At 44.3% G+C, this 18,348-nt stretch overlaps 1 protein-coding gene across 1 annotated transcript in view; it reads left to right on the forward strand.

The window, feature by feature from the left end:
• Positions 1 to 18,348, forward strand: part of RFX4 (regulatory factor X4) — a gene marked incomplete at both ends in the record, with an annotated part of 171,482 nt that overhangs the window by 58,677 nt on the left and 94,457 nt on the right. Inside the window, one exon of the mRNA XM_082636573.1 lies at positions 12,424 to 12,547. Coding sequence (XP_082492699.1) covers positions 12,424 to 12,547 — 124 coding nt within the window. The remainder of the gene's footprint in view (positions 1 to 12,423; positions 12,548 to 18,348) is intronic.

The following is an 18,348-nucleotide window of genomic DNA, read 5'->3' on the forward strand; positions in this document are numbered from 1 at the left end:
TAATTCTATACAAAATACCGGTTTTTCTAAACAAAAGGTCACATAGATCATTCTGGAAGAAATTTCATCCTCCAATTCACAGAGTTAGGCAGTGGATTTGTTTTAATGAAAAAAATCTGTTTTCAGAGTCAGATCAGGTTTGAAAATGTATAAATTTGAGTATTATTATCAAAAGGCAACAAGTTGTTCAAACATCAAATTGTCCTCTAGTTCCCTTTATATTATATTTTTAAGATAGAATTTTAGTTATTAACTCATTTAAGTAATGTTTACTGAGCACCTACTGTTTGCTAGGCCCTATTCTAGGCCCTGGGAATGCACTGGTGGATAAGACAGACCAAGAATAGGGGCCGATGAGAGAAAAAGTTGGGTGATAATTTAAAAAATTATTATATTAATGATAAATGAATAAACAAGGAATGTATTAGATACAGATAAGTACTGTGTGGAGAATTAGAACTGGCTGATGAGGAGGCTATTTTAGGTTGAATGGTGAGGGAAAACTTCCCTTAGGAGGTGATATTTAAGTGGACATTTGTATGACAAGAAGTCCTCCAACACCATGACGATGTTAAAATCAGGGAAACGTTCTAGGCAGAGGGAACATTGCAGGTCAAGCTCTCCCAGAGGCAGACTCTGAGCCATGCCTACAGGTGGCCTATTAGGTAAGGCACCCAGTATTGACACCATGAGGGGACGAGGGGATCGGCAGAGGGGGTCTCGGGCTGGGAGGAGGCTACGGTAGAGGCTTCAGTGATCTCACAGGGAGTTCTGAAGCCAGGGTGGGCCTCAGAGATGAATTGAGGCAATGGATTCAGGTTTTTATTCCCCCATCTTGCTCATCACTGCAGGTAGTTTGCCCCCAGGGAGAGGGGATATAACTTTGGTGTTTTTTTTAAATTTTTTATTGGAGTATAATTGCTTTACAATGTTGTGTTAGTTTCTGCTGTACAGTGAAGTGAATCGGCTATATGTATACCTATATCCCCTCCCTGTTGGGCCTCCCCCCTGCCCCCATCCCACCCATCTAGGTCATCACAGAGCACCGAGCTGAGCTCCCTGTGCTACACAGCAGGTTCCCACTAGCTATCTGTTTTACACATGGTAGTGCATTTATGTCAAACCTAATCTCCCAGTTCATCCCACCCTCCCCTTCCAGCCCTGTGAGGGGGCATAACTTTGGGCGAGGCAGTTCCCATTCTGCTGAGGACAACTCCCCAGGAAGGATTCAGCCTCAGCAATCAGCGTCTCAGCGGTGGAGAAGAACGCCTCAGTCCTGAAAGGTAACCTGGGTACGGACCACAGTATCCTCCACTCTCTCCAGGCTGGAAGCAGGCTGGGCTTGTTCAAGGAACTGCAGAAGGTGTCCCGTGTGGTTGGAGCATAACCAGCAAGGAAGACAGCAGTACAGATGAGGTGGGGGAAGGAGGCAGGGGAGTATGTAAATAGCAGGGAAGAAAAAGTAGGACATTTCTCTAAACTTAGGGACAGAGTCATGCTTAAAACCATGGTGGAGGACACGTGACATCCTATATCAAGTTCCACATGAGTAAACTTTTTTAGACTAGACTTTCAGTATAAAAACTTTGTCTCTCAAAAGGAACTGGATGCACCCTCCACTCTACAAGGGAAAGTGATATAATTTATACCATATGTCCCCTCTTTGCTCTGGCTGCCAGGGAGTTCAGAGCTAAGTCTGATGTTTATATACTTTTTTTGGTTTGTTTTTGTTTTTTGTTTTTTTTGTGGTGCGCGGGCCTCTCACTGTTGCGGCCTCTCCCGTTGCGGAGCACAGGCTCCAGATGCGCAGGCTCAGCAGCCATGGTTCACGGGCCCAGCCGCTCCGCGGCATATGGGATCTTCCCAGACCGGGGCATAAACCTGTGTCCCCTGCATCAGCAGGCAGACTCTCGACCACTGCGCCACCAGGGAAGCCCTATATACTTTTTAATATCTTTCCTTTGTCTAATTTTCTTCTTTTTGTGTTTATTTTGTTAGCTTTTTAGAAAAAGGCAAGGTGCAAATAAATTCAACAAATACACATTTACATTTACATTTTATTTTATTTACACAAAATACATTTTCTTATTTTGAAAGGAAAACATTACAGATAAGGTTAAAGTCCACCTCCTCCAGAGCAGCGCTGTTACCAGTGAGAAAGAAATATGTATGTGTGTGGGTGTGCATACATGCGTGTGTGTGTGTATCTATCTATATATATATTTTTTTTTTTTACTGTCCCTTGCCTATGCATTTACATGCATATGTACTGATAGACGTTTCTGAATTGTGGTTTTTTATTTAGTATTTTCTCCTTTATAAAAAGAATACAGACATAGAACACTAAAAATATTGTTCCACAACCTGTCACACTGTCTTGATCCACAGCTTGCTTTCTCTCCTTAGTCGAATATCCTGCAGCTATACCCAGATTAGTCCCCAAAGAACAACCTCATTTTAACCACTGCACAGAATTTCATGTAAGACAGCAGGAGAATTCAGTTCTCCTTTTCCCTCTTAGACCGACATTTAGGTTGTGTCCAAATCTCATCTTTGCCTTTACACATAAAGTCCCAAAGAACATCTTCATATGTCCCCTCACACACCTGCTGAAGTGTTTCTTCTGTATGGGTATCAGGCAGTGGAAGTGCTGGGCGCACAGAAAATGTTAACAGGATTGCAAAATTGCCCACTCTAATGGCCTTACCATTTTATATTCAGCCTAAGTATACAAAATGCTGTTTTTTAAAAAATAGGAACCTAGCTCCACAACACGGCATCTCATCCTCCAAGGCATCTATATCCTTCACGTTGTCCCCTCTCTCCAGGGGTAGCAGGCAGCCCCAGGAAAGGACCTTGGCCTCACCGCCAAGGTGGTAGCCACTGGCCTGATAGTGCCCAGTTCTCCCGGGATGCTTGGCTTGTTCCTGGAATTGGTTTAGGAGCTATTTGCCTCTCTGCCTTCCCCCACCTTGCCGAGAGCCCCCTCCCCATCACCCCAGAGACCATCCCCACTCTAAGAACAAATAATACAACAGCCAAGCAGCCGAAAATAAGCAGGGCCACGTGATCTGGAGGCAGTTCCCAGCAGAAAACAGGCAAATATTGTCAAATGCCTTCCGCCAAGCACTTTCCAGCATCCTTGGTCATGAGGTTAGTAAAGCCCAACCCAGTGGGGATGGTGAGCCCTGCTGGAATCCTGGCCACACAATAACCTCTATTCACAAAGAGGATTTCGGCAGGGAAAGCAGCCTGTCTGCTGTCCTGGCCTACTCGCTGCCAGCACGTGTCCACCTCTACTGCCCCGCCCTCTCACACACCTCTCTTGTTGCCAGTGTCACTCTGAGCTCCTGTGTGCCATCAGGGGGGAGACACTTCCCTGTCTGCAGTTTCCAGGGAAAGGGAGGCCCTTCCCCAAAGGAAGAGGATTGAAGACCAAATTGTCACTTTCGTGGGAGACATTTTCCTTTCTTTTGAAAAAATAAAAATGAGGCTTGGGTGATTGCTAGGCTTTCAATATTTCAAATCAATATGAAACAAAATAAATTCAATGTTTCTCTTTAAAATGTTCTCGGAGGCCAGAGGTAGAAAATTGGGCTGGGTACTGTGCCAAAGAAGTGTGGTGACGTTTTAGACCCGGCCACAGCTGCTAGACCAGACCCACGGGATGTCACCAATACCTGAAGTTGTGCACCCATTTCTGATTTAATTCTTTATTCAATGGTGGCATAACCTTATTTGCTTTCATAGTATGAGTTAGTCCACCTCACTCCAGAAAGGGAGGCTAAACATTTTTAGCTCTGAATGTAACCAGAAGTGACATATAGTGCCAATAGGTGTGACTGTGTCCCGCTAGAAGTCCTCAGCCAGAGATGGAGAAAGGTAGCTTAAGCAGGACAACGTGAAGGGTGTAAATGTCTCAGAGAATGAGATGCTATGTTGTAGAGCTAGGTTCTTATTTTTAGAAAATAGTTTGTTTGTGAGTGAAGGTATAAAATGGTAAAGCCATTTGAATGGGCAATTTTGCATCCTATTAACGTTTTAGTATGTGCATCCACTCCTGGACATGGAGAAACACTCCCCCAGGTATGCACGGAGACACATATGAAGATGTTCTTTGCAGCCCTATTTGTAACGGTGAAGTGGAGATGAGTAGAGGCAGGGAAGAGATGGAAAGGGAAGATTGAAGGGGATGGTTTATGGTAGAGGATGGTGCCAAAATCCCCTCGCTGCCATTCGGGGCCACCAGCGCTCTGGCTGCCAACCTCTAGCCTAGGCCCCGACAGGTGGGTTAGCAGCACAGAACTTGTGACACTCTGCTACTATACTGCCTAGTTTTTGTCCAAAAAAAAAAAAAAAAGGAAGAAAAAAAAAGAAAAGGACTTGATTAATCAAAAAATGAACAGAGGGATGCCAGAAGCTGGCTAATCCCAGGCCTTTCTGGAACACCAATTTGGTAGCTTGTAGGCAAAGCACAAGATGTGGATTAGATTACTGTAGATTCTGGTCCAGTTGAGTCATTACAATGGCAGAAATAAATCCCTGATTCAGTCCATGGCTGAGCAGGGACCAAACTTACAGTTTGAGCCAATACCCCTGGTGTGCCAGGCTTACCCCAGCTGATGTTGCTGGCTGAGCTCACTGGATCTCACGAAAACTGGGTAGAGGAGGCAGGATTATTACCCCTACTGGAAGAGGAGAAAAACCAGGCAGGCAACTCAACACAGCAGATGGTCCCAGTCTCACTCCACCCACGTGGGGGAAATGCCTGACTCCTAAGAAGACCCTCAGCCAAGGGGAGGCCCGGCCAGCGAGGTCCTAGGAGAAACACCAGGGACCCACCTGAACTCGTGTTTGTCTACCCAGCAGCAAATTGCGGGTTTAATTGTTGCAGTTTAATAAAATAGATTGGGTGGTTTTTGTTTCTTTGTTTTGGCCTTCTGTAGAATCTGAGCCCACATGAGCCAAATGCCACTTATTTATCATCTGGTGGTGTTCTCTCCTTGGTTCCCATCTTCCTTCTGAGAAACTGTCAGCTTCCTAAAGGCGATGGTGGGGATTGCGTCTTCTCGTTCACTGCTGTATTCTGCGCTGCCTGGCGCATATAGGTGCTCAATAGGTAATGCTGACTCCCTGAGTACATGGATGTCAGTCCCTAGCACAGAGTGAGAGCTTTAGAAGCATCGTCCCTGAGTTCATACTCCAAGGCAGGCTTTTCCTAGCCAAGTAGTTTGGAGCAAGTCACTTAGCCTCCCCAACTCTCCATTTCTTCCTCCACGTCATGGAGATAAAGTTACCGATTTGTGGGAGTAGTGATAGCAAATATGAACATCTCTGGCACAAGAGTAGGCGCTTGGAAATATAAATCAGATCTGTTAATATAAACAGGCTTTTCCTTTAAACCCCCAGGTGTTAAGATTTTTAAAAATTTTTTTTTGATCTGTGCAAAAGCCTGCTTTCCTTCCTTGCCCCCAGCCCTCGCCCTCCACCCCCACCCCACCCGCCTCCTTCCTTCCACACTGTTACTGTGTTCAGGTCACAGTGCTAGGAACTATGCTGGCATAAATAGAAGTGTGGTTTGGTCCCTGCCTTCAAAGGACTTTCAGTCTAAGATGTGAAGTGTTACCTGAATATTCTGCACTAAGATAGAATGATACCAATGGTTACCCTCCATTGAGTGATGTGCATATGCCAGCTGGAGGGCTGAAGACTGTGCTTGGATTCTTGTTTAACCCTCACAGCAACCTTGGGAGATGGATGTTGGGTATCGTTTCCCTAATTTTACAGATGAAGGAAGCAAGAGTCTGAGAGCTCAGGTAACATACCTGAGACTGTAGTGCTTGCAAGTGGTGGAGGAGGATTCAGACTCAGTGATCCCTGACTGTAAAACCACTGTCTCTCAGTGAAGCTGTTCGGAAGAGCTGTGGAAATCCCCAGGAGGCTGTGAGAGCTTTAGGAGGAGAAGATGTGTCTGTTCAGTCAAGGTGTTTTCCTCTACAGACATAACTCAGCACTCTACATGTTATCAAACGAATGAATACGTGAATTTATCAAGGAAGAAATGATTAAGGGGTGATCAGCAGTTGGGGCTGGGTGGAAATTAAGCACAGTTTTGTGGAAGAGAAATTTGAGCTGAGCCTTGAAGGGTGAGGCCCAACAGAGGGGTGCCCTCCCATGGTGGGAAGGCCAGGGAACGTGTACCGTAGCGGGGAACATGGCAAGATATGTTTGAGGAATGGCAGACGGTCCCGCCAGCTGGAGAGAAGTGTATGTGTAGGGGAGTGAGGCCAGAGAAGCCTGGAGAAGGAGAAGTAGTCAGGGTCAGAGAGATAGGGGGCCTTGGGTGCCAAGGTAAGGAACTTGAACTTCTGTGAGAGGCAGAGGGGAGCCACTGAAGGGTTTAGACTATTGTCTGGCTCTGGTTGTTTGGCCAGATTTTTTTTTCTCACATATTTTGCAGTCTCAGATCTCTCTGATAACCTCAGTAATAAATTATAATGTTTAGCAAGTAAAAAAAAATCCTGTTTTCTTTTCTTTGGGTAAAATAGAAGAAAAAAGTTTCTGTCCCAGACATGTCTACAAGGACTCGAGAAGTGGAGGCTGGACTGAAAGCGCATGTGAACATATAAGAAAACATAAGTTTAAAACGAGAGCAGAGGGAGAAATTATGCTATGCGCTGAGACATCTGCTCTTCACTGTAAAGCAGTAATGCGAAGCTTCCACCATGTGCCCCCGGATGCTGCATGCTGAAGCCTTGTGAGGAGGTCTTTTAAAAATGTATACTGCAGATAATGACTCATGTTGGCTAGTGGACCGAGGTCATTATCTCTCCATAATAGGATAGGCTCAATTCAAATATGATCAAGTTGTTAAATAGAAGATCAGAAAATGGAAGACGTGGAGAATGTTTTTGTGATCATTAAAAAAAATATATCCAGGTATAATGGAGTATTGTTCGCCATGTCAGACTAATGATGTCCTGTAAAAGTGAGGAGGAAAAGGGGAAATTTCATCAGATATGAAGAGAAATAATTAACTGCCTTTCTGCCATGCCTTGGTCAGGAAGCTGGCATTTCAATTAGCAACTTCAGTACATGCACGGACCCTCTGGAGTTTGTAAGAAGGTTTGGGGAAAGGTGTCATGATGCTATTCCTGTAGAAACTCATCAAGCGTCAAAGTTGCCCTTAACTCCAATTACGTGTCTTCACTCATAAAGCTTATTAAAATGCTTCATAGTCATAAGCCACCTAGATACCTTGAGGCAAAGAAGCTCCAGTAAGAGAAACAAAACGTGGATAAGAATATAGTTATTTAGAAGGCCCTGGCCTTTGGCAGGTACCTGCTTAATTAGCTCAGCCTGTGTGAACTGTGACTTACACCCATATGATTCAAATATTGATAGTTTGTTGCAGCTATGGATTCATTTAATGGGATGTATTTTAATCTTGATCTTGTATTTAATCCTGATTTCTTGACCAGATTTAGTGAGCAAACAAACCATACAAACAACAAATAGAAACTGAGGCACAGGGGGCTTAAGTAAAGTAACCAATGAGGGGGGAGCCAGGAATTTATCTGGGGACCCGTGCCCTTTAGCACAACATTTGGAAGCATTATTCCTGCCCCTGTAACTCACCTCCTCAGCTTTTCTTAATCATGGGGATGGAGCCCCCTTTCACCAGTTATGAACTTGAGGACTTCTTTGGTTGCTCCCACCCTCCTCACGTCTGGCAGCATGAGACCCACACCCTAGGTGTTATCTCTGCCCTGACAGCCACTCCTTCAATCCATGCTCCATCATTTCCTGCCCTGACTATTAACGTGGCTCCAAACTAATCTCATTTGTTCGTTCATTCACTCATTCATTCTATAGGTACTACCTAGTCAGCCACTATGTGCCAGTCTTCACTAGTGTTCCTTGTCCACTCACCATAGAGGTGCCAAGCTGACCATTCCAGAGAATAAATTTGATCCTGGCACTCCTATGCTTTAAAAACTTAACTGGCTCCCTATAATTTAAAGGATCATATGCTTTTTATAAGATGAATTCTGAATGGTTTGAAATGCATGTTTGTTGAATGTGTCCATGGATTTTTCTGGCCAAAATTAATTTTAGAAAATCATTAGTAAATATAAGCAAAAAGCACACAGTTGGTTATGCACAAAGTTCCAGCTTCCTAGATTGTTCTTGTCTATGTATTAAACTGGAAAATATCCCACAACACAGTAGCCTAAAGAGTTGAAGTTAAGCTTTCTAAGGAAATTGCGTAGTGGCACTCTCAGTCGTCTTAAGAGGAAACCTATGAGACTTGGGTTGTTTTTTTTTTAAAACATTCTTTTAGTCTCAATCCATTGCTGGCAGATACAACATATTAAACTTTAAATTAATGCTAGTTACTGTTGTTGATTACATTCTAAAATTGAAGTATAGTTGATTGACAATGTTGTGTTAGTTTCTGGTGTACAGCAAAGTGATTCAGTTACATATATATTAGTTTTCACATTTTTTCATTATGATTTGTTACAGGATACTGAATATAGTTCCCTGTGCTATGCAGTAGGACCTTCTTCTTTATCTATTTTATGTATAGTAGTTGGCATCTGCTAATCCCAAACTCCTAATTTATCCATCCCTCACCCCCTTACCCCTTTGGTTAACCATAAGTTTTCTATGTCTGTGAGTCTGTTTTGTAAATAAGTTAATTTGTATCATACTGTAGATTCCACATATAAGTGGTATCATATGGTATTTGTCTTTCTCTTTCTGACTTACTTCACTTAGTATGATAATCTCTAGGTCCATCTATGTTGCTGAAAATGGCATTATTTCATTCTTTTTTTATGGCTGAGCAGTATTCCATTGTATTTGATTACATTATTATTATTCCTACAGCATCCTGGAAACACTCGGGTCTTCCTGTCTCTGAATATTTTTTTCAATCCTATCTGAGTAACACTCCATTGCCTTCTGAAAATAAGACTTTCATAGTAACTCTTTAACTCTGGAGGTTGCTAAACTCTTAGGCCAAGCCATATTCTCTTATGCGGCATGTCCCTCCCCCATGGTTCTTTCCTTTTAGATACTCCTTTACAAGCCCTCTTCTCCACTCAGAGCAGTGTCTCCATCATCCAAAGCTCGAGCCATGTTTGTCTCTTAGCCTTGCTGTTCTCCTTGCCTGGAACCCCCTCCATCTCCCATGGCAGAATACCACAGTGGTTCACAGTGAGACAAACTCTCCCATTTACCAGCTGCATGACCATGGGCAAGTGAATTTCGCTCTCTGTGCCTCAGTTTCCTCATCTAAACTATGGGCATCAAATGGTTATTGTGAGATAATGTATACCCCGTGCCTGGCACCTAGTAAGAGCTCAACAGATGCTAGCTGTTGTTGTTGTTACAAAGTTCTAATTCCAGTTCATCATGAAACCTTAATCATCTGTTCCCATCTGCACAGTTATCTCTCTGTCTTCCCACATTCCTCTGCACCTGTGGTTGGGGGTGTGTAGTATTTAAATATTCTTATTTCTGTGCATTATTCTCCCCACAATAAACTGCAAAGTGAACTAGGGCATAGATTGTGTCTTATGTCAACACAAGAGCCTACGGGAGGCAGACAAGGAACAGAAGATAGGTTGGGTGTAAGAAAAATAGGAAGGAGTGAGGACTCTGGCCAACCCGAGGGCACATGTAACTCTGGCCAATTGTCATGCGGGAATATGGGCCCAGTGTTGCCAGATCTCAGCCTTTTCAAAAGAAGCCAGAAATCCAGATTCTTATGTGAAATGTCCTGAATTTTTAAAGTTGGGCCAACACTGTTCAGGCCAAACAAAGAATGTTTGTGAGACCCCATTTTGTGAAAGCCGCATTTTTCAGATGACCCCCACGAGTTTGTGCATAAGCTGGTTATTTGGACCTTTGAACTCACTTTTATAGGGAAACAATACTGTGAATGGCATTTAGGGGTCCAGGCTAAACTAGAAGGCTGATCCCCATTCACACCAGCCCCGAGGCTTAGGATAGTCCTAAGAAACCTAATCTCTATGTGAAACCATTTTCCCACAGGGAAATACATTTAGAGTTCCAATGTATGATGTTAGAGACACATAGAATGTAAGCCCTTTCAGGACAGGGCCTCTGTTTTGTTCACCACTGTTTCCTTAAAGTCTAGAACACTGCCTGGCACTCAATAAATATCTGTTGAATTGAAGATTACCTGTGTCTTTATCCACCTGTCCACCACTAATCTGTTCTCCACGTGCAAACAAGGGCTATCTTGCACACCATGGTTATCCCCAGCACCTGTTGGGTGATAAGAGATCAGTAAATATTTGTTGAATGAATATATGACTGACACAATCTATCCATCAAACATTTCCTGAATACCTGCTGTGTGCCACGGAGTCTGTTGGACTTTAAAAATGCAGAAGTGAATCAGACACCACCCCAGCCTCAAGGAATTAGGTTGCCTAGAAGGGATTGCATAAACTATTTCCTGGAACACTTATAAAAATTGTCAGGCGTTACTCAGGGTTCCCCTTCCCAGAAGACCGGGGAGTGGGTGAGACTACCTGGGACGGCTCAGCACAGGCATCTTCATTTATCCGAGCGTTCCTCGGGTTGTTTGGTCCTCTCCGTCATCCGTGGGGTTTGGATATGAAATGATTGAACTGATTTTCTTTCAACCACATGTTGCAATGAGCCGAGTGAGCACTGCCCTTTCAAGTGGGCACCTCGGGAGGCCGTGTCCTCATTCCACTTCAGTTACAACAGCGCTGGACCACTTCTTTGGCAAGTGCCCTCAGAGAAAGTTAGAAGCCACTTGAGGACATTCATTTCATTGTTTTAGCATCATGCCTTATTTTTGAACCCCTAGAAAAACAGTTGGGAGAAAAGGGTTATTCCAGTCACTTTAGCCCTCAAACTTGGTTCCAAATGACTTGAGGTTGTTTCCTAAAATCCAGTTCACAATCAGAGGAGAAATATTTTCTATTGGTGAGTTTATTGAACAGTGTGTGCCCCACACTCTGAAAGCAGCAGGGCCCAAAGAGAAGTCCCCAAACTGTCACGTGCCCCAGCAGTTTTGTTGGAAGAGATGTTTAACCTTCCAAAGTGTCCATGACAAAGGAGCCTGATTCTTTTGGATGCCTACATTCTTCTCTTTTTAACAGTGAAAACTTTTATATTTAGAATTAGCCAGCTGGACTCATTGTAGATGATCCCAACTTTGTTGGCAATATCCAAAGCATCATAGTCAGGAGCCAGTCAAACATATGCCTTCTTCTCTCCATCAGGCCTGATCAGGATGTTGACCTTAGCCATGTCAATGTCATAGAGCTTCTTCTCAGTCCGTTTAATTTGGTGCTTGTTGGCCTTTACATCCACAATGAACACCAGTGTGTTGTTTGTTGTCTTCTGTTTTCTTCACGGCTGACATGGTGAGGGGAAACTTGATGATTGGGTGCCTACATTCTGGTGTTTGGGTTAAAGAGAGAAAAAAAAAAACTGTATCTAGTTTACTTTTATGTTCCCAGTATCTAGCACAAATTCTGGACATCTTGAGTGCCCCAAAATGTTTTATGGAGCAGAAAAGTGGATGATAATGAGGTCTAACACCTACTAAGCTCTCACCATGTGCCAGGTCCCATGCTGATGCATGTCACACATTACATCTGATTGACATGACAACCTTGCGAGGCGGTTACGGTCAGTACCTCCAAAAGGAAACTGAGGGCTGAGGTTAAGTAACTTACCGGAGGTCACCAAGCCAGCAAGTAATAAGGCTGGGATTTGAACCCAGATGGAAAAGTTCCTACCCTGAAACCCTAACCTATAGTCATTAAGAAGGTAATGGGTGTAGAATCATATAATCCCAGTACAGCAGGGAAGGTGAGCCTAAAGGAAACAAGCAGTTCAACTCCCTGCTGTGGTCATATAACCTCCCTCAGTCAGTGGGTTAGTGGCTGTCTAGCTGTCCAGCCTGTGCTGGGGCATTTGTTTTCCCAGGCTGTCTCACTCTGCTGCTCTTGTTAGCCAAGAAGCCCCAAGATTTTCACACCTATCAGGAATGGCTACACAGTGGGTAGCTTGGCTGAGGGGGGCACCTGCAATATCCTCTATCATTTTTTGGAGTTTGGGGGAATCTGATTCACACCGAATGTGGTCAGGCCAATGACAACACAGAGGAAAGGGACTGGGAATTTGGACTGGAAAAGTGACCTGAGGTCATACCCAAAGCGACCAGGGGTCTGATCCTGCTAACCTACTAACTCCGTTCCTGACCTTAGGCAGATTGTTTTGTCTTCGTGGGCCTTGGTTTCCCCATCTGTAAGAAAAGAGTTATTTCTCAGGTCTGCCCAGCTCTAGAGGAGGACAACGGATCCTTCTTTCTTGGGTTTGTTCATTGGGCTTTTATTTCCCCAGGCTGGAGGAGAACTATGAGATTGCAGAAGGGGTCTGCATCCCTCGCAGTGCCCTCTACATGCATTACCTGGACTTCTGCGAGAAGAATGACACCCAGCCCGTCAATGCTGCCAGCTTTGGAAAGGTGAGTCCAACTTCACCAGGCTTTTTCCTTTTCTTCCCCACTTCTAAGTAATTTATGCACAGTTCCTAATCATGTTTTAAATCATTTAATTTTTTTTTTTAGGTTACCAAGGTAAATACTTTGGTTACTTTGCTGTAAAAATTTCACAGTTGTTAACAGAGTAATACCAAACCAAATACCAAAACAGAGTAATACCAAAGTATTAAATGTTTCAAACAATTCAGACATGTTGTAAAGTAAAAGTGAATGTCTACCTTGAATTTCCTTGGTACTTAATTTGTAGACAGTAACTTCTTTTCTCTGAGCGGCAAATATTGAACTTGCAAGTGTGTTATGTGTATGTCAGTGAGCCTGGGACAGGCAAACTGCTTGGCTTAGTAATGTGAGAGCCTTAGAGAAACTGGGAAATGGCCTTGTATCATAGCTTGGAGGTCTGGGAGTCCTCAGCTGGGGGTGGTACTGTTTGTAATATCACTGCAGGCCTGACTGTTCTCTATCCACTTATGATTAAAATACATCCCACACTCAGGGCTCTCTCTACAAAAAATCATTACCATCGGTCATTCATATTCAGCTGGCCAAGGAAGGCTATTGGAACTCTATTTAAGACTCATCATGTGTTTATTTGATAAAGATCTAGATTTTTTTACACCCCAAAAATATTCAATTTAATTTGAGTCAATACATCTAAACTCTTTCTCCTTTTATTAGCTTCTTTTTCCTGTGTGTAACAATTTTTCCACATCGGCTAATAAAAAATAGGCAAGCTTTTCCTGCACCACTATTCCTTACCAGTTTTCTGAGTGCAAGCGTAACAAGGACTGAAATGGCAGGAAGGGGTCAACATTTCAGAAATTCCCTTTTCAGATCCTCAACAGATAAATCATCAGCAAGAAAAAACAAAGGGCAATGTTAAGCCTGAGCCAACCACCCCGGAGAGTCTGAAACTGAGTGGCTGAGAATTGGCTCCACTCAGTAAATGGGAAGATGCTCTGTGGTGACTTAGGAAGGGAAAAATGCTTGTGTGATAGGTTAATGTTCCTTCTCCAAAGTGAAAAGAATTTTTTAAAAAAATCAGTGGTGAAACCACCTTTGCTGTTTCATTCGTTAATTTCTTCAGCGGGGCAGTGTTGGCTGAGACTGGCTGTGTGGCAGGCACTGTGTCAGGCAGTGGAGACTCAGAGGGACCCCGGTATGGGTCCTGCTGTGGAGGGGCTCCCAGTCTAGAGAAGGGGCACTGAGAGCCCCTCAGCAGTGGGAGAAGGAAGAGCACAGCAGGAGTGTATCCCTGTCCTGTGTCTGGGGTCCTGGAACATTCTGTTGCATCTACACGCTCCCTCCCAGAGGCCGAAGTGGAGAGTCAGGTTGGGTGAACCAAAAGACCAAGAATCCTAGCTCTCCTGGACTTATCACTTAACCTCTCTGAGACTCAGTCCTCGCAGCTGTGAAATGGGAATTAACCCCTGCCTTCTTCCTGGGATGTTGCAAGATTCACCTGAGAGGGTGGCGGGCTGATGTAGGGTACTGTACACTCAGTCATCTGGTCGCTCAGATATTTAGTAACACCTACCATGTGCCATTACAACTGTTATTATGAATTTTCCATGAGATGCTTGTGCACAGATACAAATAGCCATTCGTTAACTTAGATTCTGAAACAAAAACAAAACCAAAAAACAAAAAAATTCAGCATTTCTAGAAACTCCAATTTGCCTGTGTAAGGACCTTCTATTCCTTTTTCTCTCAAATTCTTTTGTAACCCTATTGTCAGCTCAGGGTTTCCTTGACCTTGTGATCTAGGTAAAATCGATTTAACTCTTCCTCTCCTCCCAGCATCCCAGTTCCATTCCTATTTCAAGTCTCAAATCTGCCCCCAAGAGTTTAGCAAGTCCCAGGGTGTTTGCATCCTCAGGGTCACCTTGACTTGGGACTCCTCTTTCTGCATATACCCGCTCTCTCCACACCTGTGCTATTCAGTACAGTAGCCTCTGGCCACACCCAGTTGTTTAACTTAAACAAAATTAAAATTCAGTTCCTCAGTCACACTAGCCATATTTCAGATGCTCAGTAGCCACATGTAACTAGAGGCTACCATATTGGACAGTGCAAATAAAACATTTCCATCTCCACAGACAGTTCTAGTGGACAGCCCTGTTCTGTACCATCATGAGCTAGGGATAAAACTCAGGGTCCTCTTTGCTTTGCACAAGGCAGTCCACAGAAAGCGTCCATGTAGACTAAAGCGTCCTAGGAGACTGAAGTGTGCAGTGGTGGTTTACATCCCAAACGTGGTCCCATGGCACAGACGTCCCCCTCCCAAAGGGCTCCCTGGCCCTCCCCCTGCCCGTTCCCCACAGCTGGTCCCACCCTCTCTGCTCTGCCGCCTCTCCTGTCCTCCTCGACCGCCTCCTGCTGCCCCCTTGCACTCTCCCTCTCCTTCCTTCATGGGACAACCTCCACCAAATTTCCTCTGTCCTCGCTTCCTGCTGACATCTATGCCCACAAGTCACATTTAATCCAAATGGCTTTTCAGAATATTTTCCCAAATAATAAGTTTCCTCTCTAAGAAGAATTACAGTGCCAGATGCTTCCAAAATAGTCATTTAGGGCTTCCCTGGTGGCGCAGTGGTTGAGAGTCCGCCTGCCGATGCAGGGGACACGGGTTCGTGCCCCGATCCCGGAGGATCCCACATGCCGCGGAGCGGCTGGGCCCGCGAGCCATGGCCGCGGAGCCTGTGTGTCCGGAGCCTGTGCTCCGCAACGGGAGAGGCCACAGCAGTGAGAGGCCCGCGTACAGCAAAAAAAAAAAAAAAAAAAAAAAATAGTCATTTAAAAAGGCATCCAAGGGTAAGCTGGGACGAAGTGAGAGAGTGGCATGGACATATATACACTACCAAATGTAAAACAGATAGCTAGTGGGAAGCAGCCGCATAGCACAGGGAGATCAGCTCGGTGCTTTGTGACCACCTAGAGGGGTGGGTTAAGGAGGGTGGGAGGGAGATGAGAGAGAGAAGGGCTATGGGGATATATGTATATATATAGGTGATTCACTTCATTATATGGCAGAAACTAACACACCATTGTAAAGCAATTATACTACAATAAAGATGTTAAAAAAATAAATAAATAGGGCTTCCCTGGTGGCGCAGTGGTTGAGAGTCCGCTTGCCGATGCAGGGGACACGGGTTCTTGCCCCGGTCCGGGAAGATCCAATATGCCGCAGAGCGGCTGGGCCCGTGAGCCATGGCCGCTGAGCCTGCGCGTCCGGAGCCTGTGCTCCGCAACAGGGGAGGCCACAACAGTGAGAGGCCCGCGTACCGCAAAAAAAAAAAAAATAATAATAATAATAATTAATTTAATTAAAATAAAATAGATAGCTAGTGGGAAGCAGCTACATAGCATAGGGAGATCAGCTCGGTGCTTTGTGACCACCTAGAGGGGTGGGATGAGGAGGGTGGAAGGGAGACGCAAAAGGGAGGAGATATGGGGATATATGTATATGTATAGCTGATTCACTTTGTTATAAAGCAGAAACGAACACACCATTGTAAAGCAATTATACTCCAATAGGGTGTTAAAAAAAAAGCATCCGAACTCTGTCTTATCTTCAGTCCCAAAGCAAGGAAATACTCTAATGGAAATAAAAGCACAAATGCAAAAGCTCTCTGCAGCTGCCTTGCCATGGATTTCAAGTGCACTGGAAATTGGGGCTGTCCTTCCAGCCACGGAGGACAGAAGGTACATGCTGAGGGTTTTCGCATTGAGCTTGTTGAATTGAAATCCCAGACACATTTTCCCTTCCTGAGGGCTCCCAGCACACTGCAGCTGCCATCTCCTTGAGAGAAAAAGGGACTAGTTCTCTAAAACCTTGGAGTGTAATCATGGACAGTCTTCCTTTGAGCCGATCCGTCCAAACTTATGATTCATCTCTGAACTTTTAACTCAGAGCAGGCAAAGTTCACTATTTCAGCTTAGGTTTTAGAGAAAAATTAGATTGGTGTTTGTCTTCCCCCCTGGCTTGCAAGTGGGCCGAAGTGAAACAGACATCAGTGGTAAAGCTGTCCCCATGGCTGGGGTCCTGTTCTTGATAAAGTGGATGGCAGCGATTGCTTTGCTGCAAGTAAGATCTGAAATAAAAATCCCCTCTCCAACACCGTGGGCAAGCTCCAAAAGCACTAGCTTCCAGTAATGTTGTATTGACTTTGGGTCCTGGAATTAATTTCGGAATTGCAGAGCATGCTGAGGCTGCTAGCTGAACTAACTTCTTGTGCCTGCTTTTGCTGTTGGCTGGGGTGATGAAAGGTCACCCAGCTTGGAGTCACTTAACTTTTCAGAGCTCCCATTTCCTTACCTTTAGATGGGAAGTATCCCAAATTACTCTAGGGATAAAATGAGACAGTGCTTATGAGAATGTTTTTTAAAACTGTAAAGTTCTCTATCAATGGAAGAAATCACTATTTTCTAAAATTGGCTGCATTCCGTTCTAACTCCTCTATCTTCTTACCATACTTTTTCTTTATAGCACTTATCACTGTCTGAACTACTATATATATATGATGTTACTAATATATATGTATAGTTATCTATATATTGTAGTGTTATCTATATATTTTATTACATATAATATATAATTATTAATACATGTAACTAATAACTATGTAACATATATATTTTTTAGTTGCTTGTGTTTTGTCCATCTCTTTCTCTAGAATGGAAGCTCCATGAGGACCTTTTTGTTCACTGTGCATCCCTAGCCCCCAGAATAGTACCTGGCACATAATAGATCTTCAGATATTTGAAGATTGAATGATTTATATTATTGCTGTTTGCTAAGAACACCATGAATTGTTTGACATATGGCAATTTGTTTAAGCCTTATGGTCACCATATGAAATTGGCATTGTATCCACTTTCCATTAGTCCATTTGCTGAGTTGGGATGAACTTGTTGAGGTGCCAGTGGAAACTGGTTGTATTTTCACTTACTTTAAAGAGCTGCCTTCAGAGTCCTCTGTCCGTCCTTCCTGCTCTGCCCTCTGACATCGCAGGGCAATCCCACAGCATCAGACCGTGATCAGCCATCATATCAGTCTTGGTTGGATAATTAAAATTCATTCTCAGCTATGAAAAAGCCCCGTTCTGTCCAATGTAAAACTTCCGTCTCACATGGAAGTCAGACCTCCCCTCATGATGCCTCCGAATTTGCTCTGTGAAAGGGAAGGGGGGACTCTTTCTCTCCTCTTCGGACTCCTCCAGGGTCGGGAGAGGGGACAGTGGGGGAGGGTATCTAGAGGAAAGGCAACAGGAGTCTTTTTGACCAGCTGGTGCTCTCTGAAGGCTCCTCCCAGCTATCAGTGTCCTGTGCTGTGATCGTCGTCCATACGCTGGGGGAAAGGGGTCTGGTGGTGGGCTTGGGGGGAGACCCTCTGGATCTCTGTCCACACTGGCTGAAGGGCTGTGCTTTCCAGCTGACCTCCCACTGCCCACCGCTTTTGCTTCTCCGCTGAGGATTCACCCTGTGGCTCTGGCCTTATGCTGGAGTGTTCTGACCAGCTCTCTGAATGCCTCGTGTTATGCTTTTATTCTTAGAGAAGCCCAGAGGAGCCCCCACGAGTGTGACGGGTATGGAACAGGCCCACCTTGGTGATGTGCAAACAGAAAATGGCTTTGCTTTGTTCCTCAACCATGTTACGGCCAAACTCCCTTCCCTGACCCCTGATGGTTTTGTGGCAGGTTTAATAGCTTTTCGGTTATTGATTATAAAAACAAGCCTCAGCAGACGTAGAGAATGGACTTGAGGAC

This window comes from Mesoplodon mirus (assembly GCF_964341445.2).
Source record: "Mesoplodon mirus genome assembly, chromosome: 11".
Lineage (NCBI taxonomy): Eukaryota > Metazoa > Chordata > Mammalia > Artiodactyla > Ziphiidae > Mesoplodon > Mesoplodon mirus.